The 21,901-nt window shown below is 42.8% G+C and overlaps 1 protein-coding gene across 1 annotated transcript; it reads left to right on the top strand.

Annotated features, from left to right (window-relative positions):
• Window positions 1–749: 749 nt before the first annotated feature.
• LOC149307272 (uncharacterized) lies at window positions 750–18,876 on the top strand. Its single transcript, XM_089538773.1, has 3 exons — window positions 750–995; window positions 15,382–15,514; window positions 17,275–18,876. The coding sequence occupies exons 2-3, from the start codon at window positions 15,395–15,397 to the stop codon at window positions 17,632–17,634; spliced, it is 480 nt and encodes a 159-aa protein (XP_089394899.1). The 5' UTR covers window positions 750–995; window positions 15,382–15,394; the 3' UTR covers window positions 17,635–18,876.
• Window positions 18,877–21,901: the final 3,025 nt, after the last annotated feature.

Raw genomic sequence — 21,901 nt, 5'->3', positions numbered from 1 at the left:
CTCCTCTCCATCATACCCAGCACTGCTGCTCCCAATATCCCCCATCGTCCTCCTCCTCCTCCTCTTCTTTCTGGAGGGAGGCTTCTCAGTAGGCAAAACGTTTAGGAAAGCGTCCCTGCTTCTCCTCATCAACTAATGGGAAAGGCTTAAGGAGGGAACCAAGGAAGCCGTTTCTTTGTGTGCGTCTGTGTTGCCTCTCTCTCGGCACAACAAAGGAACCCTGGGAATCCCGCAAGACGACAATTGTGCAAAGACTGTGAATCCGTGAATGAAATGGAAACGAAAAGACAGCATCTGTCTGAAAATGGCTATTCTCCATGTCGCTTTCTGTTCCCATTCTGAGCGGATTGTGTGCAGCGTCATCTGAAAACCAATGGCGGATTTGTGGCTAATACTAGACAGAATAGCCCCAGGTTCTATGCAGTTTAAGCTTTCCCCGGGATAAACCCTTAGGCCACTCTATCCTTCTCTACCAGGATTCTTCTAATCCTAGTCTAAACTAAGGCTATCACAACACAAATCCCCCTTTTGGTCCAGTCTGGATAATCTGAATGCGTCACTTCCGGAGCTTCCATCCTTTTCCTTCTTGGCCCCGCCCCCTTCCGCGCTCACGAAGGTCTTCTCCTCCTTCACAACCGGAAGCAGCGCTTGAGGCGCGCGCATGCGCGGAGCACCTCTTCTCTCCTTCACCTTCCCTCCCTCCCTCCTCACTCCGCGCATGCGCACTCCTGCTTTCCCTCGGCCTTCTTCCAATTGCGGCTGCAGTGGCGGCGGCTGGAGCCCTTCAGGAGAGGCTTCTTCCAGTTCTTCGAGGGAAGCCACCCGGGTCTCGTCTCTCGGCGGAGAAGCGGGGCCCAGGCCTGCCTTCTGGGCGGGAGGCAGGGAAGCAAGGAAGGAGGGAGGCCGCCATGCATCTGCACCAGGTGCTCACGGGCGCCGTCAACCCGGGCGACAACTGCTACTCGGTGGGCAGCGTCGAGGAGACCCCCTTCACGGTGAGCAGCAGCAGTGGTCGGGGTGCTGCAGCCACACTGGAGGGATAACCCGCTTTGGCGCCGCTTTAACTGCCTCCCTGGCTCAAGGCTATGGGATTCTGGGAGTTGGAGTTGGTTGTGGGGCCCAGAGTTCCCAGAATTCCATAGCCGTCGACCAGAAAATTAGTTAAAGCGGTGCCAAGCCGGGTTATTTCTCCAGTGGGTTTGGAGACCAAGGTTTTAAAGGGGGTGGGATATCTATTTATCTGTCTGGCTGTTTGTCTGTCTATCTGTTTATTTATCTATCTATCTATTTATCTATTTATTTATCTATCTATTTATTTATCTATCTATCTATCTATCTATCTATCTATGTATTTATCTATCTATTTATCCATCTATTTATTTATCTATCTATGTATCTATTTATCTATCTATTTATTTATCTATTTATCTATCTATTTATTTATCTATCTTTATTTATTTATTTATCTATTTATTTATCCATCTATCTATTTATCTATCTATTTATTTATCTATCTATGTATCTATTTATCTATCTATCTATTTATTTATCTATCTATGTATCTATTTATCTATCTATCTATTTATTTATCTATTTATTTATCCATCTATCTATCTATCTATCTATCTGTCTATTTATTTAAGAGGCTGGGGTAGGGCAGTTAAAATGTTTGGAAGCCATATGTGTACGAAAGCAATGCTGTCACGTTTTATATGTATTATTATTATTGTTGTGATTATTATTGTTATATAACCTGCACAGAAAAGCTCATCCATGGTGGTTTTATACGCACAGGTATGTATTTTTTTTTATTATTATTATTATTATTATTATTATTATTATTAAATTTATGTATATCCCACTCTTTTCCCAGGACTGGGACTCAGAGCAGCATCACAGCATTAAAAACAGTACAATTAAAAACGCAATAAAACAATTATTGTCATCGTTATTGGGTGTCTTCAGGTCGTTTCCAAACTGGTGGAGGCCGCCACCTGAAGGCAAAGGTGTTCGTTGGGTGGTTTTCTTGGCAAGGTTTGTGTCGGAGAGGCTTTTTTGCCATGGATTTCCCATGGAGGCTGAGAGAGTGTGACTCAGCCAAGGTCACCCAGTGGGTTTCTATGGCCAAGCCAGGGTTTGGCCAACACTCGAGCCGCTACGTCACACTGGCTCTGCATGCTGTTGTTGTGTCTCACCGAGTCATTTGTTACTTAACGGCAACCCTAAGGTGTGCCAGAGTGGCGTAGTGGTTTGCATGTTGGGCTATACTGTATTCTGCTTTGGTCAGGCCCCACCTGGAATATTGTGTCCAATTCTGGGCACCACAATTGAAAAAGGATATTGAGAAACTAGAGCGTGTCCAGAGGACAGTGACCAAAATGGTGAAGGGTCTGGAAACCATAAAGCCCTATGAGGAACGACTTAGGAAGCTGGGGACGTTTAGCCTGGAGAAGAGAAGGTTAAGAGGTGATATGATAGCCCTGTTTAAATATTTGAAGGGATGTTACTTTGAGGATGGAGCAGGCTTGTTTTCTGCTGCTCCGGAGACTAGGACCTGGAGCTATGGATGCAAGCTCCAGGAAAAGAGATTCCAGCTCAACATTAGGAGGAACTTCCTGACAGAAAGGGCTGTCCGACAGTGGAACACACTTCTTTGAAGAGTGGAGGAGTCTCCTTCCTTGGATGTCTTTAAACAGAGGCTGGATAGCCATCTGTTGGGGATGCTTTGATTGAGATTTCCTGCATGGCAGAATGGGGTTGGACTGGATAGCCCTTGTGGTCTCTTCCAACTCTATGATTCTGTGACTCTGGATAACAGAGTTCGATTTCCAGCTCAGCCATGAAACCTATTGGGTGACCATGGGCAAGTCACACTCTCCCAGCCTCAAGGGAAGGCAATAGCAGAGCCCCCTCTGAAGAAACCTGCCAAGAATCCCCCATGATAGAGGTCACCTTAGGGGTCGACATATGTCAAGACTGACTTGAAGGCACACAAAAACAACAAACCCTAAGGCTTGTTCATGAAGTTTTCTTGGAAAGTTTCTTCAGAGAGGGTTTGCCATTGCCTTCCTCTGAGGCTGAGAGAGTGTGACTTGCCCAAGGTCATGGCCGAACTGGGAATCAAACCCTGATCTCCAGAGTCTAGGTCCAGCGCTCAAACCACTACACCGCACTGGCTTTCATGGCTCTATATTTATAAATGCAGTTAATTTGGTTGCTTCGGCAGTAACGACTAGAAATGGTTTCTGGGGGACAATAAGAGTAGACTGCTATTTAGGCATGTCATCTTGCTGCTTTTGGTGTGTGTGATTGGGGATATGTATATGCAGACATATAGTTACATATAGAATGCTACCTATGTTGGTGTCAGGCTACATATTAGATCCCAAATTTAAGGTATTTTGGGAATGTGTCTATTTATGCTTTGTGTCTTTCTGTATAAAATCCCATCTGTGCTTGCCTTTTTCTGTCTCATTCAGTAGCTGAGGAACTGGCTCAGCGTTAAAGATTCCTATTTATGTGGTTATCTTGGGCAAGTCACATGCTCTCAGCCTCGGGGGATTGCAATAACAAACCTCCTCTGAACAAATCTTGTCAAGATAAGCCTGTGATAGGGTCGTCTTAAATCAGAAATGACTTCAAGGTGCACAACAACAACAGCAAGCCAGTGGAGAAGGGATTTTTGCCTCAGGGTGTCCCAGAAGTGATCCTGCAGGGCATCTTAAGAAAGCGTAGGCGTATGTAGTTGTGGGGAGGTTGGCACTAGGGCTGCCAGTTGGCCACATATGCACACATACAGACACACACAGCCTGGGCTCTTTTTGTGCCTTTAAGTCAGATCTTACAGAAATCAGCTAGCAAAGCTTTTTGATACATGGAGCTAAAAGTGATGGTCAAATGCATGGCTGAAAGGTTGGTAATCCTACCTGGGTGGGAGATTGGGCTTGGCCTGGTGTTGGCGATTACCATTTCTTCTTCTTAGACTCTCCCAGTGGTGAAGAAAACCTATCTCTAGGTAGCGAAAAGGCAATTACTCATGAAGACAGAGAGCATGCTGGGCTTTCCTTGTTAGGTGATTATTTATAGATGGGGGATGTAGGGATTCTGGCTTTAAAGTATGTTAGTAAAGGCGTGTTGAAATAGGGAGGCAAAAGTAGTTAGGTTAGGTTGGGTTGGATAGTTCCTGAAATGAGATGTCAGCTCAACTCTGGCCTTTCCTCCTAAACTGCATCCACACTGCAGAAAAAAATCCAGTTTGGACCCACTTTAACTGCCATGGCTCAGTACTATTCTGGAAATTGTGGTTTGTCAAGGCATCAGCGCCTCAACAAATTATAATTCCCAGAATTCCATAGCAGTTAAAGTGGGGGTCAAACCAGGTTGTTTCTGCAGTGTGGATGCAGCGCTATTGTGTTTCCTTTGCATAGTAAGGTGTACTTTTAGTTCTTGTAGTACAGTTATGAATTTAGGCCCACCGGTAGGTGCGAGGTAAAGTTTTGGGATGCTTTTCTTACCCAGAAATATTTCTGCTTCCCACAGAACTTTGAGAAATGTGTGTTTCTAATTTCTTGAGGTGACATTAAGGCTTTCTTGATAGACAGATAGATAGATATTCTTCCCAATGAGATATAACGTCAATTGGTCTGTGTTCTAATGAAATGAGAGTTTTGGTTGCATTCGTCTTCTATTTCTAGTCATTGATGAGCTTTGCCAAGAAACCCCCACTACAGTTTTGCTTTAGGGCCACTGTAAGTCTAAAAGTACTTGAAGGCACACAACAACGGCAACAACGACAACAACAGCAAAAAGGAGAGAGTCTTAACTACGTATTTATTTTAATTTCTTAGTCACATTTGTAAGCTGCCTTTCCTCCAGTAAGCTCAAGATGGCATACATGGTCTGTCTCTTCTCCACTTCATGCCTACACCAACCCTATGAAATAGGTCAGGCTGACAACCAGTGACTGGGCCAAGATCTCCTAGAGAGTTCGTAGGTCAGTGTAGACTTGAACCTGGATCTTCCAGATTCTGGTCTAGCACTCTAACCATTGCACTAAAGTAACCATGTATGGTCTAAAATTGCCAGGCTGTTCAGAAGAGAGAGAATTTCAGTAGGCGTTGCTTGTTACCTGGTGGTGTGACAAATGGCACCTGCTGAAACTCTTCTCTTCTGCATCACCATTAAAAATATAGCAGCCCCCTCCAGTTTTCATCTGGAAACCCAAGTGTGTAACTCATTGCCAGGTTTCTAAGAGGGGAAGAAATCTCCATTTGTGGCTTTAAGGAAAGCCCAGGGATCTGTGAATAGGGCAGTCCTTCCATTAGACAGTATTGTTTGTTTTTGTTTTTAGCATATTCGTATATTATTTTAGTATTTTAGCAATTTATAGCATGGTGTTTTATTGTTTGTTTTTGACTGTATATGTACTGATGTACTTTGGTGGAAAGGACATTATAAATATTATTATTATTATTATTATTATTATTATTATTTCCATGCTAGGTAGCAGATTTTGGGGACAGCAGTAATGGCCCTCCCGAGCTGTTCTTCCATTTCCTCTCTTGGTATTGGCCACAAGTCTTTTCATTCCTTCCTTTTTGTCAGTGCTGAAGTAAGTTTCAGTTGCTAATCCAACTGGCATTTGCACATGGACAAGTGTGTGTGTATAAAAGACAAAAAGAGAGACATTTTCTCAGGCTGCTAAATATCTTGGGCCAATCCTAGCTGGGAACATAAAAAGACGAAGGTTTCAATGGTGCAGAAGTGAAAAGAACAAGAGTGGGAAGCCTTTTCTGTTTGGTCCACAACACACTGCAGGAATAATCCAGTTTGAGACTGCTTTAACTGCTCTGACTCAGTGCTAGGGAATCCTGAGGATTGCAGTTTGTTGTAGCACCAGAGGCAGAGCTCTCTGACAGAGAAGGCTAAATGTCGCACAGAACTACATCTCCCAAAATCCCCTAGCATTGAGCCAGGGCAGTTAAAGCAGTCTCAAACTGGATTATTTCTGTAGTGTGTTTTGGAGTATAAGCACAAGAGATGTAACTGTGCTGCACTCATGAATCTCAAACCAGTGGTTAGAGGAAGGCACTTCCATACATGTCTATCCATTTCTGATTTTTCCTTCGTGTGCTTCCAGACTAAAACTGTAGTGCTGAAAATTGGTATTGGGGGTATATTCTGGTGGACCAGGAGTTACACACAAGCATCCAATGGGTATGTTTTCTTGTAGACAACAGCTTTGTGGGAGCCATGTTCATATCAGGAAGGGGAAATGCTTTACAATATTCATTCTGGGAAGGGATATGCCCAGTGTATGAGTTTTTCAGTTTTGCTTTATCATTGGTCATCATCAGTAACTTCTTATAAAGTCACACTTTCCATATTTGCTTTCTTCATGGAGCAGAACGGCAAAGCGGAAGAGAGATTTTAAGCAGTGAGTGGGGAAATTCCATCTCTTGCAGAACTGTGTAAGAAGAGGTGAAATCTCAACTCGGCTCCTGCCACACCTTTTCCATTATCACTAGCCAGCTATGATTCCTGTTTCATCTTTATAACTTGACAATATTTCCTTACTCCCAGCAAGCATTACAGTAGCACAGAGTCATCCAAACAATGCGCTGTCAAGACTGTTCAAAGGTAGTGTTTGATGCATCCGTCTGTTTTGATTTCTCCCAGTTTCTCATTCCTCAGTCTTGAGTTCAATTTGCCCCGATCTTTCCAACCATAAATACGGTTTGCCTGAACTCTCAGAATGTTTTAACCAACATTGGCATGAAAATTTTATGAATTTGTGTTCAAATCACCCAATTTTGGGGTATATTTTTGTTTTATACACACCTTTGCATGCATTTTCAGAATGCTTTTTTTTGTTTTGGACATTGCTTTCAGTATTAAACATATTTTTCTACTTTCCTCTATATTCCCATAATGTACACACATCTGTTTGGAGAACGATTTTTAAAAAAGATAACTGAATGTTGCTTTGCTTATTGTTCAAAAAAGTGAAATATGTTCATTTTACCTTAAAATACAAACCAATCCTATTTCTCCCCTATCCCTAGTTAGAGGTCCTGCAGTTTGTTGGGCAAACTGCACAATGTGCATACTTGTATTGTAATCCTCCACATAATGGATTACACCTTGTTGTTATTTGCCTCCACAATTGACTTCAATTTATGGCAATCCTATCAATTTCTTGGCAAGATTTAGCCAAAGAAGGTTCTCCATTGACTTCCTCTATGGCTGAGAGTGTGTGACTTGCCCAAAGCTAGTTTTCCATAGGAGAGCAGGAATTACTATCTCCTGGTATCCAAGGGTGCATCTATACCAGGCGTTCCCAATCTATGCTCCAAGGAGTCCTTAGGCATCTGCATGCTCTTCTCAGGTGTTCTGTGGCCACTCCAGGAAAATGAAAATTGAATTAAATTAAAGAATAAGAATATATTCTTATATATACTTCTAAACACCATTAACTTGTAAGACGTGGGGTAGGACTCTTAGAAGCTCCGCCATAGAAAAAAGGGCACTGCAAGTCAAAAAGGATTGGCACCTCGATCTGCACTATAAAAATAATGCAGTCTGACACCACTTTAAGTGCTTTAGCTCCATCCCATTGAATCCTGGGATTTGTAGCTTTACAAGGTCTTTCGCCTTCTTTGCCAAAGAAACTACAAATCCCATGATTCTGTAGGAAGGAGCCATGGCAGTTAAAGTGGTGTAAAACTGCCTTATTTCTACAGTGTAGATTGTCCAACACTCTATTACACTATGCTGGCTCTCAGAATTGGCCTTCCATGGATAGAAATGTTCTGCATACAGAAATTGTGTCTGTCTGTTTTTGGAAATGACTTGAAGGCACACAACACACACACTTACTTCTCCCTGAAGGTCATCCTTTTCACCAAGATACTCTGCTCTCATGAACACAGTTTTCAAGGAGATGGAGGGAAAAATGGATTGAGAAATCCAGCTTCAAAAGCCCAGTTAGCATGTGTTGGACTGGACCCAATTTGGGATTGGACCACTAAACTCTCCAGGTAAACAATGTGTTATTTCAGTTCAACTGAGTGAGTTTACTGTACTGGCCAAAGGTCATTACAAATACATTAAAACTATAGGAAAGTATAGGAAAATACAACCCCTGGCAAACATTGATAATATAAAACTGTTTCAAACGTACCATCAAGAATCTCTATCTCAGATTAGTACTGTGGATCTCAAAGTCAATTTATAGCAATTTTATCTAATTCTATCTAATATTTTTTGCAGCCCGCATTAGCACACCCTTCATGCCCCGCATTACTTTCATATTTTTGCTATCAAGGGCCAGGCATGTTCTTCAAAGGTCACAGTGATCTTTGGAGCACCAGGTGAATTCCCCATGGGAAGGTCATGGAAGACCTGAAGGCCTGTAGAAGGACCCAATAAATTCTGAATGGGTTTACAGTACTAACCACTCCTTCCCTTGGCCAAGCTCTTGGATATTTTCTTGTACCATGAGACACAGGAGATCTTATTGCACCAGTAAGCCAGCTCCTTCTGCCTACCCCTTGCCTTGCACCCAGCCAACTTCCCTGTCCATCCATGCTGGGGCTGTCCTAATCCAATTGTTGTTTTTGTAACTCTGAAATTAAACCTGTCCAGAATCCCATTGCTGATTCCTTGGAAAGGCCACCAAATCTTTGTTACCTTGCAAGATAGCACCTAGAACCCCTTGAAACTAGGATCTCTGGTATAAATATCAGTCCCAAAACCTAGCCTCTTTGAAACACCTAGACTCCATGGGCTCAAGACACCATGTGCTTGAGACATCATGTGCATCAGACACAGGGTGCCCCGATACAGTTTATGTCTCCCTCAGACTCTGTCTGAACCACTTACCACTTTCCATGATCTACTCCTTCAGACAAGTATGTATTGTCCCCTTTACAACCCTAGAACTCCTCTATCCAGTTTCCATACCTCTATTTTGGGCAGCTCTGCTTGCTTGATCGCCAACAATCCATACTCTCCTTTCCTCTCAACAGATCCTTCCCTTAATACTTATACGTGAAATTCATAAACATATTTTATCTTAATTTCTCTAGTAAACAGAACAATATATTTTTTTACAAAGGTCCATTACTTCACAGTAATCAGTTAGAGAAACATGACGCCCCACAAAAATAGTGGGTCTAGGCCAGCACTGCCACTTTTTAAAAATGGAGCTGTTTCTAAAAAAATAATCATGTTCTGAAGTTCTGAGAGGAGATGGAGAATAACTTTTTGTTCAGTTATGTAGCTGTTGTGCAACGCTGCCTTGTTGGTGAATTGTGCCATGATGCAAAAAGTGGGACAACAGAGCATTCACAGTATTTTCAGCATTCTTCTCCAGCACCTTCTCTCAAAAGAGTAGATTTTCATTCTTTTGACTTTCTTCACTATCCAGTTCTCTCATCCATACATGGGGATGGGGAATACAATGGCTTAGATGATCCTCACTTCAGAGTTATATCTTTACGCTTTAGGATCTTGCTCAGTTCTTTCATAGTTGCCCTTCCCAATCCTAGTCATTTTATTATTTCTTGACTACAGTCACCAATCTGATCAATATTTGATCCAAGGTACGGGAATGCTTTGACTATTTCACTTTCCTTGTTATCTGGAGACAGGTTTGAGATGTTTAAGTGACTCATGTTCTTTTATAGTGTAGTGTTTTGAGTAATACTCCTAGAGATCGGGAAATCCACTGGGTAACCTTGGGACTTTGGACAAGTCACACCCTCTCAGCCTAGGAGGAAGGCAAAGGCAAACATCTCAGTTAGTCTTGCCAAGAACAATTTGTAGTAGCTTCACCTGAAGGACGCCATAAATCAGAAATGACTTGAAAGCACACACCACCACAAAAAAAAGTGCCAAAATAACTCGGCTCACTTCAAACCCTATGTTCCTTGAATTGGGTGAACGGAGGTTGCTATTTGCTGCTCTGACACTGCAAAGTGTCTATGGTTAGCCTCAAAGTAGAAGAGTGACACTTATTGTGAGAAAGAATGCAACAAATGTCAGCTTTTACAGTTTTCTGACAAACCAGTTAAAGCTGAATAAACTAACTGGAGCAGAACGCTTTAAATCTGCTGTGTGAAAATACCCAGAATCTCTTCCTCAAGCCTTTGGGTTTCCTTATATCTGCATGATTTGAAAGGATTAACACATTGATCCCTGTGTGCTTCTGCCCAGTCTTAGGGAAAGAGTTGCTAAACTCTAAGCTACTCTGAACCAAGAGTGTAGCAACTCCTGGGAGAACAATACCAGCTGTCCGGTGTCTAGACAATAATTATAGCCATTCCTTGCTGCACCAAACCACGAACCTGGCTTTGGTCCAAGATGGGATATATATTAATCAAAAGCTACCATGAGCTGGCAAGCTTAGTAGCTTCTCCTGGCAAGAAGCCATAGCAAATGGCCATACCAGGGAAGCAATCAATTTAATTGGTTGGCACAGCAGCTTTGGAAAATTTGGGTGCAAAATCTTGCTCAAATATTGGCTCATGACACAGATCCCTCTCCCAGTAAATAGCACTATTTTGGAAGGTGCAATGCAAACAGGGTTGCTCTCTTCCCTATCACACATTCGAAAACAGGTTAAACTTACCCAGATCCCTAAGCTGCTCCTCACACACAAGACATGCTTTCCAGACCTTTCACCATTGTGGTTGCCTTCCTCTGGACATGCTCCAGCCTGTCAGTATCATAGTTCATGATGAGGATGGGAGGATGTCAATGGGGAGGAGTTACTGGGTGACACCAACCCTAGGGATGACACTGCACACGCACACACGCGCTCGCGCGCACACACACACACACCCCGATCTACCCAAAAATATAAATCATTGAGTAGTTTTACCTTTAAAAGGGCCTTTTTCCTTTACATTTCCATGTGTGTGTGTGTGTGTATGCTCCCTCCAGATCGAGATAGATTACAACTCATTAATCAATAGCAGATTAAAGTCAGCAGCTATCTATCTATCTATCTATCTATCTATCTATCTATCTATCCATCCACATGTAGCAATTAGTATGTCTGAACAAAGAAAGAAGAAATAGCAAAATAAATTCTTTTATCCAATTGTAAGACAGTTTTGGTTTTTCCTTATCGTGTGTGTGTTTTGGTTTGTGTTTATCATTCTTTCATCACTTCCCAGAAAGGGAGACTAGCACTCAGAATGATTCAAAAGACAGTATGATTAAATTATTTCCCATTTATTGCAGGCATCGTTCATGATGGTGTCATTCATCTGGTCAGGGGGGGGGGATCGCTGCAGCCGTCAGCTAGCCTTTAGATCTTGATATTATGGAAGCAGAAGGAAAAGCATCTTGAGGCAAAGGAAATCCACAAAAGGCTGGCTGGCTGGTCCTTCCAGTGCCAAAGCTGGTATGGGAAAGTAAATCAAGGGATAGTTGATGGTGGGATATGGGGGGGCAATCCTGCATGGATCAGTGTAGTATTGTAGTATTGCTCCATGTGTGGAACTAGACTATGCCAAGCCATTTACCACTCTCTGGACCTACTGCAGAGATGCTGAAGCCACTCTCCCCACTAAATTTGTGTCTGGTGAGGGTGAGGATTGCTTCACATCTGGCTAACCTCAATCTTGCATCAGGTTATGTCCCTGTAGCCAGATGCAAAGAGATTGTATCCACCAATGTCCTGCAGAGATCTCAGTAGCTGAGACGGGTGTAGATGTAAGGTTCACCTATGCCTACATATGCCAGCCATGAAATGTGGCCAGGGTGAAGCAGCGCCTGGTTATCTACACAGGAGGAATCTTCTTTGGAGGATTGTTTGGAGCAGCCCAGTTAGGACAGCTACCTGAGGGAAAAAAGTCAGGAGTAGGAATTTCAGGATGAAGCTGAAAAAGTGCAATTGGCCCAAAGTCATGCCATAGAGTGGGAATCTGATCTCCCAGAGCCCTAGTCGAATACTTCAAGCACTACACCAAGAGTGGGCAACTGTGGAAGACTAGAGACATTAAAATATAGTACTTCCATTGACCCACGGATAAATCGACTCAGGATTTTTGGGTCAATTTTTAAACCTAAATTTTTAGACATATACATCAGTATATACAGTACAACACTGAGGTTATAGTTTCAGTGTTCATTTATAATTGGTTCCACAGAATCTGTAGAAATGGTACACACACACACAAAATGTCAGTTTAACTATCTTTAATTGACTCTTCAAATACAAAATTGTAGCTAAAACAAAATACAAACTGAGTGAGATAGAAAAAAAATCCAAAATTAAGCAATATTTGAAGCACAGATGTACAAATGAAACCCTACCGAGTCCAGTCTGGTCCAGTAAGTAAGATGATAGTTTTCAAAGAAGTAGCTGTGTTAGTCTCTTGCAGCATATGAAGGTCAAAGGAAGGGGGGAAGACAAAGAAATGTGGCAGCACCTTTAAGACTAATTTGTTCTTAATTCTGCCTAAGATTTTCTGGATATAAACCTACTTCTCCAGGCACAGTACAGACTATGTATTACATCTGAAGACATGGGCTTATATCCACAAAAGCTCAAGTGAAAATAAAAGAACCAGTTAGTCTTAAAGGTGCTGCCACATTTGAAAATTTCCCCTTCCCTTTTCTTTCTACCTTTCTGTAAGAAAGCTGAATGTGTTTTGACTCTCAAGGGATGCCTCCTTTGTATAGCAGCATATTGTTATTCATCGATGAAAGGAATCATTCTTCATTGAATACAATCTACTGATGTTCATACAGTCTATAAAAGCGAATTCATGAACCAGAATGCAATTATACTTTGATTTGTACTGCTACAGCTTTTGCAATGCAGTTTTTCAGTTAAATATGCACACAAAAAGGTAGATATTAGGGGAAAACAGAATATAAAAAGGCATACCTTGAGGAAAATGCAAAAAGGTATCTATTACGGGAAAGTGCAAAAGGTACATATGGTGCAAAAAGGCATATGAAAATAATTGTACATTTTCATGGCAACTATAAACATTTGCAGACTGGTATAGAAACAGGACAGAATGAACTGTGCTTGGAAAAAACCCCCACAAACTCTGTACAAGATTAAACTCATTCATTTTGTTCTTAACTTTCTATTTAGCTGTCATGACAAATAGTCATCATTATTCGGACCAAGGGCAATTTACCTATCATAGGGTACATCTTTGTTGTTGTTGTGGGCTTTCAAGACATTTCTGTCTTATGGTGACCCTAAAGCATCCCCAGCAGATAGATGCCTAGCTTCTTTTTGAAGATGTCCAGAGAAGGAAATTGGTGCCATTGCTGATCCTTTCATACTGTCAGAGGTTCCTTCTAATGTCCAAAGAAATCTACTCTCCTGTAACTTACAACGATTAGACCTAGTCCTTTCCACTGGGGCATTAGAGAACAGGCCTGCCAAAGAACAGGAATAAAATGTGGGACTTTCCAACCAGTTCAGATGCACCCAGCGTTAATAGCTATCCTCGGCAAGCTTATCCCATTCCTTAGTAAAGCCATATGTAAAATGAAAGTCATCAGTAAGTTAACATTAAGTAAAGCTCAAGCAGGAAGAGTTTGGTCACGTCCACACACTATAAAGTTAGGCTGACGAAAACTAGGACAAGTCTCAACACTTTAAGTTGTAGGGAGGGGCAAAAGATTTCTTAAAGTAGAAACTTTGATTCTGTGAATAACCTCATAAACTGTTATCTCCAAGGTTATTGGAGGAAACCCAGACATTTAAGCAAATATTGAACTAGTTTCTCTTGCAATATTAATGCTTCCTACTCTCTAGAGTGTAACTTTTCAGGCTACTCTAGGATTTACAGATTTACCATTGGGTTCTTCATTGCTGGGTGTTAGGATCATTTCTATAGCCAGCATCTTCAAATCAGGGCATAAATAAAATGGTCATTCATCCTCCTCCTCACCGGAGGAACCTTGAAATCATGCCACACCGAGCACAGAACTCTGAACATTTCTCAGTGCATGAATGCCTGGTTTCTGGGGAAAGCAAGAAAGGAAGAGATCTCTATCAGATCTTTCCTGGACAAAGCCTTGCAGGTATCAATCAGTGTGCAAGGGCAGAGTGGCAGGTCTTCAAGACCCACCAAGTGACCTATTTTGGCTGGAAGAAGGAGACAGCCGAATCCTCCAGGTTGCATTTCCAACAGTCCAGAATAAGCGCTCCAAATGCAACCAAACTATTGAAGGGAGGGCATTTCCGTGTATAATTGAACATGAAATTGGCCCATGATGATTCCCATGGGTTTCTTGCTGGGCCCAACACATCAGTAAAACACTCGCATGTGAAATAATCACATACTGGAAGACAGCCATCATGGCATGGAGAATAGCTAACCTCTATTCCATACTTTAGAAAGCCTCAAAGGCTCCATGAGCAACTTTAACAACTCTGTAAATACTACTATCCTCATGTTGCAGATTTTCGGCCGAGGAACGCGGAGACATTCCCAAGGCCAGCTACTAAGCCCTTTCAAGCACGGACCTTTTGGTACTCAGCACAGCCCCTTAAAACTACACACTTACTAGCTGCTTATTCATAATTTAGCACAGAAGGACCCTGTATATACATATATATAAATATACCTGCACACACTTATGCACACACACATATATAAACGTGTATATAAACATACATACATACATACATATATATATATTTGAATGTATTTATGTCTGTGTATATATATATATGTGTGTGTGTGTGTATGTATAAATATATAGACGCATATATATATATACACACACATACAGAAATATTTATATACACACACATGCATATATATATATGCACACTCAAAACACAACCAGGATTGCATCTGCGCTGCAGAAACCCTGCCATCATGGCTCCATCCAAAACAAGCTCAGCTTTTAGCATTGCCATAGTTTAATTCCATTTTAATGGCCACTTTAACTGTATTGTGCTTTTAGACCATAAGCTGCTTTCAGACCTACAAAGGCCCAGAGAAATGTTTTCTCTAGTAGTCTCTAGTGCTGCCTTGTATTCCTTTGGAAATTAGAGTCAAAATGTTTCTGATCAGCCCTTGGTTGCCAATAGTCTGACTTCAGAGCCTAGCCCAGGAGAACCAAGAAGTCTAGGAGAAAAGCCAGGGTATAAATCCATGCAGTGAATAAATAACAATAAGCCTTGTTGCCATGGGTTTGGGAGACAGGCAGCATGACCTCACAAGGGAGCTGCAGCTGAAGTAAATGTAAGGTCCAGAGTGTGTGTCCAGTTTGCTATTGGCAATCAACCATGGCAGACTATTCTGGGCTGATCGTCATCCTTTTGGTATGGCTCTGGTCATGTGCAACGGGTCAGAGTCCAATCCAAGTCCTTTACGTGCTGTGTTTCAGTGGAGAAGTATTCATGGTCTCAACGGCCGTTTCCAGTCTCCTGATGCTCATGTTTGGAGTGCTGTATTTGATGTTTGTCAATCTCCCAGCCATCATCCGTTTCGAGTATGCACTCATAGATGCCGTGGAAGAGGTAAGCATTGCAATTTCGTCTGCTGGGAGGGAAGGGGACAGTGCTGTTTTGCAGTGGGTTTTAAGTGCTCTTCTAATTATAGTCTGATTAGGAATTTTATCTAGTATTTTTGCTTTTTCCCATATTTTAAGATTTCTGTTGAGGTGCCTTACTTAGCTTGGTTATTTACCTGGATAATTAATGACAACATGGTAGTCAAGAATAGTATTAAGCGAAAAAGGAGGTTAGCCAAAAAAGAAATTTGTACAAATGTTAAAAGGCCTAAGAAACCTGCCAAGAATTCAGTAGCGAGTTCAATGAATCCAGAATTATTGGAGGCTGCTACGACTTTGAAACAATTAAAAATGGAGGAGTTATTCCTAATCATATGACTGATCATCATAGTGAGTCTTTGCAATTAATAACACTGAATCCTCCCAAATCCATCAAGAATCCACAATCTTCCAAGACTAAGAAAAGGAGATGTCTTAAGTCAAATTCCTCTGCAGCAAAGATAATTAAGCAGAGTTTATCTGACAGTCTAATCAATTTAGCATCAGAGAAGGGAAATATACCTAATGGAAATATAACTGTTAATGAATCGCAAGCTTCCATACCCCAGGAACAGTCTGTAATAATCTCAGATAATTGACATTCAACTGACCTGTCCCCTCTGTCTATTATTTCATGGAACATAGCTGGTTGGAAGCCCAGATGCAGGCACCCTACCTTTAAGCCTTTTGTCAACAGACATAATATTATTCTTCTATAGGAAACGTGGCTTGCTGAAGATATATCTATAGAGGGTTATAAATTCATGGGTTTAAATGCTATTCCTGGCAAAGGTAGTGGGAGATTATGTGGTGGCTTAGGGGTGCTGATATCTTTGGTACTCAAGGTTCAAATAACTAAGGTTTCTGCACTGGAGCAGTATGCCCTAGCTGTTCTTTTGAAGTTTAAAAAACAACTTATTATATTTGATTAATATCTATATTCCCCCACTTCAAGGCCGTGCTAAGAAAGAAAGTGTATGGAACAAGCTTAATTCCTTTATCAAAGATTTGATGTTTGAGGCTCCAGCAGCTAATTTTATTGTTGCAGAGGATTTCAATGCAAGAATTGGTGCTGACGATGTGTCTTTGTATGCAAAATACAATTGCCAACCACCTTCCCCTACAGTTATTCCCCCGACAATGTGCCGCAAATCTAAAGATATGTTTTGTGGTTTTAAGGGTCTTTGCTTAGTTCGCACCTTTAATGAACTAAATTGAATTATCCTAAATGGAAGTTTTAAGGACGACCATCCAGCTGAATATACGCACTGGGTAGGTGCCAGACCATCACCAGGTGATTATGTAGGGGTCTCTCCAAATTTAATATCTCACATTTCTAAGTTTGCTATTGTTAGCAGACCTGACAGTGACCATTTTCCAGCCCTCTTGTGTTTAAAATTTTATGACAGTTTTACCCTGCCTCTTGATAAGATCTCAATTTTTACTAACGATATCAGTCTAACCCGAGTTAAATGGTCCCCCCAACTGTCTGATACCCTCACTAAGTTTCTTTCTAGTGAATCAATTAAGCGGCTTTCCATTACAATAGCGGATGCTAATTTGGATTCTGAAATACTGTCTAATTATAATACTTTAATTAGTTCTCTTCAACCACTATTAACCGTTTCCAAAAGTAATTCTGCTAGATATAAATCGATACGTCATCAGAACTGGTTTGACTTAGAATGCAAAGAATTAGGATTTAATTATGATTTTTTTCTTTGGCAGGGGAGATTCCTGCAATTCCTGCTACATGGCAATCATCAGCCTGCTGTCCTTCAGGTCAACCAGGTTGCCCCACGGATGAACAGAGGGCAAGCGCCAGGGGTGGCCATGATGCATCCAGTGTTCATCCAAGGGATCAAGAATGCCCCTGTTCGCCCTAGAAGTGCCCCTGCCTGTGGAACCTGCCTGACATTTAACCAGTGTACAGCCGTCCCACCAAGACCACAGAGTGCCCCAGCGATAATGAACCCCTCTGCACTCGGACGAGGCAAGACCACTACGACAGAACAACAGGGAAGCATGCTCCTAAGACGAAGCGCCCGTATCACGGCCAAGGATGCCAAGATGCCCAAAGGCTTTTAGGACTTCTTAGAAGATCTATAGACAATAGACTTAGACTGTTAGGATTTTTTTCCCCCATTTGTTTATGTCTTCTCCGGAGACCCAGAGAACTGGACAGTGTGCAAAGTTCAACCCCAGCTCTTTTCCATTCCCCCTACTCCTGCTGCTTGCCTCCTTGTTTTGCTCCCACGGTCTCACACACACGCTTTGCCCTGGAAGCGAATAGGGGTCGTTCCCCCAGTCCTTGGGCTCCAATATGGGGTCTAGTGGCTGCCAGGGCCTGGAACTGGGTCCCTGTCAGGAGGACGCCATGACAGCCTCTGTTCCCACTGGATGCATAGCCCACACTCCCCTGCCACAGCCAGCGGCCATCAGTTTGCCTTCCCTCTCTTGCCTTTGCAGTGAGGCCGGGTTTGCTCTTACAAAGCACTGGGGCTCAGGTCCTTATCACTCAAGCAACATTTGAAGTCATCTCAGGGTCAATGTGAAAGCAATGCAGGGGCAATTGTGGGGTTTCAATCAGGGCTCATTCCAGGCCTAGGAAAATCCTCTTTTCCCTTGAATTTACCTAACCCTGGAATGACCCCCGATTGCCCTTAGGTTGGCTTCTGATTGCTCCTGTCTTGCCTTCACATTGTCTTTGACCAACCCTGGGCTAACTTCAAATTTTGCTCTTGTGATGAGGTCCAGAGAGAAGCAAAGATTCATATTTTGGTAGGAAGGAAAGGAAAGAAAGGGTGGAGGACCAAAAGGGAAGCAAAATCAGCAAGTGGGGGGAAAGGTAGAATGATGGTGGCGGGGTGCTCCTTCTCTCAGTCCCATTGCCTTTGAGCAGATTGAGTGATCCAGTCGTACGGCTATGGGGCTAAGAGACAGAGCTGGGGGGGGGGGGGCTGCTTTCTCTCAATGAGCCCTATTGCCTTGGACTAGCTAACCCAGCCCTACTGTGAAGGCAAGAGAAGGGAGGCAAACAGGTAGCCACTGGCTGCGGCAAAGGATTGTGAGTCATGCATCCATTGGGAACGGAGGCTGTCATGGTGGCTTGCCGGCAGGGACCTAGTTCCAGACCCTGGCAGCCACTGCCCTGACCCCATCCCAGAGCCCAAGGACTGGGGGAAGGACCCCTCTTTGCTCCCAGGGCAAAGCTGGGTGGGGGGGGGGAGGAAAAGAAGGAGGAAAAGAGGGAGGAGAGAGGGAATGGAAAGGAACAGAGGGGAGGAATGAGAGAGGTGGCAAACACCACGGCTTCTCTGGTGGACTCTGAAGGGAAGACTCTATATTAGAAATAAAGCATGTTTTAACTTTTTGAAATGGATTCCTGTCTCTTTTTCTGGGTTTGCATCACTGGGTTTGCTGGCCGACCTCACTGAACAAGCCAACCTTGGGCCAAAGAAGCTTCTCTTTACAGTAAAGCTGCTCTTTCCAGAATGTTTTTCATATCATGGGGTATAGTCCTGGGATTTTGCTGTGTTTGCAGCGTTGAGAGCCAAGTGACATTGCCAGCCTTTTCCCAGCTCCCTTTCATCTTCCTGCTGCTGTGAGGCCTGTTTGCAAGAAGAGGAGGCAGTTGGGGGGAGGGGGGGAAGAGGTTTTTCCGTTCCTTTGGAGATGAAAGATGAAAGCGGAAATCTACACACGTGAAAATCAGGAACACATTGATTTGCAAAGGATGTTTCCCAGAAGCTGAGCTCTTTGGTGAGCAAGAGTGGGAAGTGACTGAGCAAGACCTCACATGCGTGCGTCATTGGGGCCAAGTGCACCTGGAGGAGGGTCCATGAAAGACATATACCCCAAAAACATCAATTGCAAGAGACTATAATTAAAAAAATAATGAGCGAGAGAGGTATAAAACTTCTGGAGAAATATAGTTTCTCTGGAGCATTTGTGAATCACTGCCAAGGGTCCCTCAGTCATGGGCTATTGGTAAGGAAACTGCCAAAGTTGAATGGCGTTTAGCCTTCTCTGCCAGAGAGCTCTGGTGCAAACTACAAATCCCAGAATTGCACAACATTCAGCTTTGGCAGATAAGTGGTGTCAAAACTGGTACGGATGTAGCCCAAACCCATTAAAGCATAAGTCCTAAATACCTACTAACTGAGCAATTATGACTGGTAAGGTATGAACTTCTGCATTCAATGGGTGCAAGTGGTTTTGAAGAAGGGAGGCCATTGCCATTGTGTTTCACTGGGAGGAACTAGCAATGAACAAGCCACTGGACAAACTGGTTGAGCTAACGCCTGCCTTCATGTTTCCTTATGCTCCACCTGTTGCACACATGCTCCAATTCCTCTGCAGAATTTATGCTTCACAATAGAATTTACTTGGCTATATGACAGAGAAAAGGCCCATATATAACCAGAGCCCACCTGGATAAACCTGACTTTTCCTGGCTTTGGGCAACAGAGAAATTCACTGCGCACTAGACTTGGACCCAATACAAGGACACCTTCCCACCATCTAGAAAATTCAGCATTTAGCAGCAGCAAAAAGAATTAGGACGGAGAATCTCCTTGCAATTTGTGCAGATGATTTGTTGAATGTTTCGCGACTTCTCTCTTGCAACAGAATCGACCTCTGAGGAACCTTTTCCCATCAGATTTTTGACATGTCCATAAATATGGCGCTCGGTCTTTCTCTCAAACGGCTATAATTTATATCCAATTTGTAGTTTTGGGTTGTTTTAAAGAAAGAATGAGCTTTGTTTTATAGGCAAAACAACATTGTTGATACTGATTGCTTGACTGGTGATGATGCCGGGTGACATTCTCCTGTGGACTCTGCACCAGGTTGATGTTCGAGATGCTTTTTTCCTTGGAGGGCGCATACCTTGAGGACAGGATGCACCCGTTTTCTGGGAGAGATAAGAGCTATTCTGGATTGCAGTTACCTTTTCACGCACGCTTGCCGCTGGCATCGCAGATGGGAGCATAGGATAAGATCTGCACCATTTCATCCTGGCTGGTGGCCACAGGAGGCTCCGGGTCAGAGGAACCCAACAGGTATCTCTGGAAGGAAAGGTCAAGGAGATGCCCAGGTGAGCTGTAGTGTCCTACCGATGAGAGGATGCCTTCCCTACACTCGTTTTATACAGTAGACATTTATAGATGTATATCCGTACAAACACATGGGTCTATTACACAAACCTCTCTTTATATTTATACTAATATTTACAGTGGGCCCTTGCTATCCATTGGGGCTTGGTTCCAAGACTCTCTGTGGATACAAAAATCTGTGGATGCTCAGGTCCCATTAAATACAATGGTATAGTAAAAATGCAAACTGTAAAATGGCACGGTAAAAATGTAAAGTGACAAAATCAAGATTTGCTTTTGGGGAGATAGATAGATGTGGGTGCATGTGTATACAATTGGCCCTCTGTATCCACAGATTCTTTATCCACAGCTTGAATATATATATTATTTCAATACATATATTTTTACTATGCCATTGTATTCAATGGGACCTGAGCATCTGCAAATATATATATATATTCAGGCTGTGGATGCTTGAATCTGTGGCTATGGAGGGACAATTGCCTACACATGCATCCACATCTATGTATTTATACAGCCGTATGTATATGTGTATTTTCCCACAAAATAAGTTGCAGTTGCAGGCAACGATTGTTTCTGACAGAGGGCTGGCTCTAGGAAAATCCCCATACAGTCTAGAGAAGCCATGAAACCAAAAGTGGATGCACAGCTCCATGTGAACACACACACACACACACACACACACACACACCACTTGCCCCCATGTCACTTAAGACCCCAGGCTTTTACTGACAAAAAGGTGAGAGAAGACTAGACATTAACAACAATTTCCGTTTCGAAGCACAGACCTTCATCCATTTCTTGGAGCTGTTTTCATTCTGCTGGTTTCCATCAGGGAGATGGTCCTGAAATTCATCATAACGCCAAAAGTATTCGTATAACCTGTTGGTCCACTGTCCCAAGGAGCAAATGTGGAGCCAGAGGGTCTCTTTGGGGAAAGAGAGAGAAAGAGAAGCTCAGAGCAGGAATTGAACCCTGAACTATCTTATGCTCAAGGGCTGGACTTGTCATCTTTGCAGTCACCAGTTATGGTGCATGCTTGGTTTTGGAAAAGGAAGCCACAAAGCCCAGAGTGTATACACATGTACACATGTGCACACATCATGCTGCTGCTATTCTGATGGCTTGCAAGGGTATCCACTGACCCCTGAGCTGTCCCATCCATAACCTTGGTGTGGCACACGGCAGGAATGGGCAACTGGCTTTTCCAGGCTTCCTGGGCATTCAGACCAAAG

This window comes from Sceloporus occidentalis, unplaced genomic scaffold (genome assembly GCF_023333645.1).
Source record: "Sceloporus occidentalis isolate IW3139 unplaced genomic scaffold, rSceOcc1.0.p SCAF_9, whole genome shotgun sequence".
Taxonomy (NCBI): domain Eukaryota; kingdom Metazoa; phylum Chordata; class Lepidosauria; order Squamata; family Phrynosomatidae; genus Sceloporus; species Sceloporus occidentalis.
This window is presented reverse-complemented; position numbering and strand designations above follow the sequence as displayed.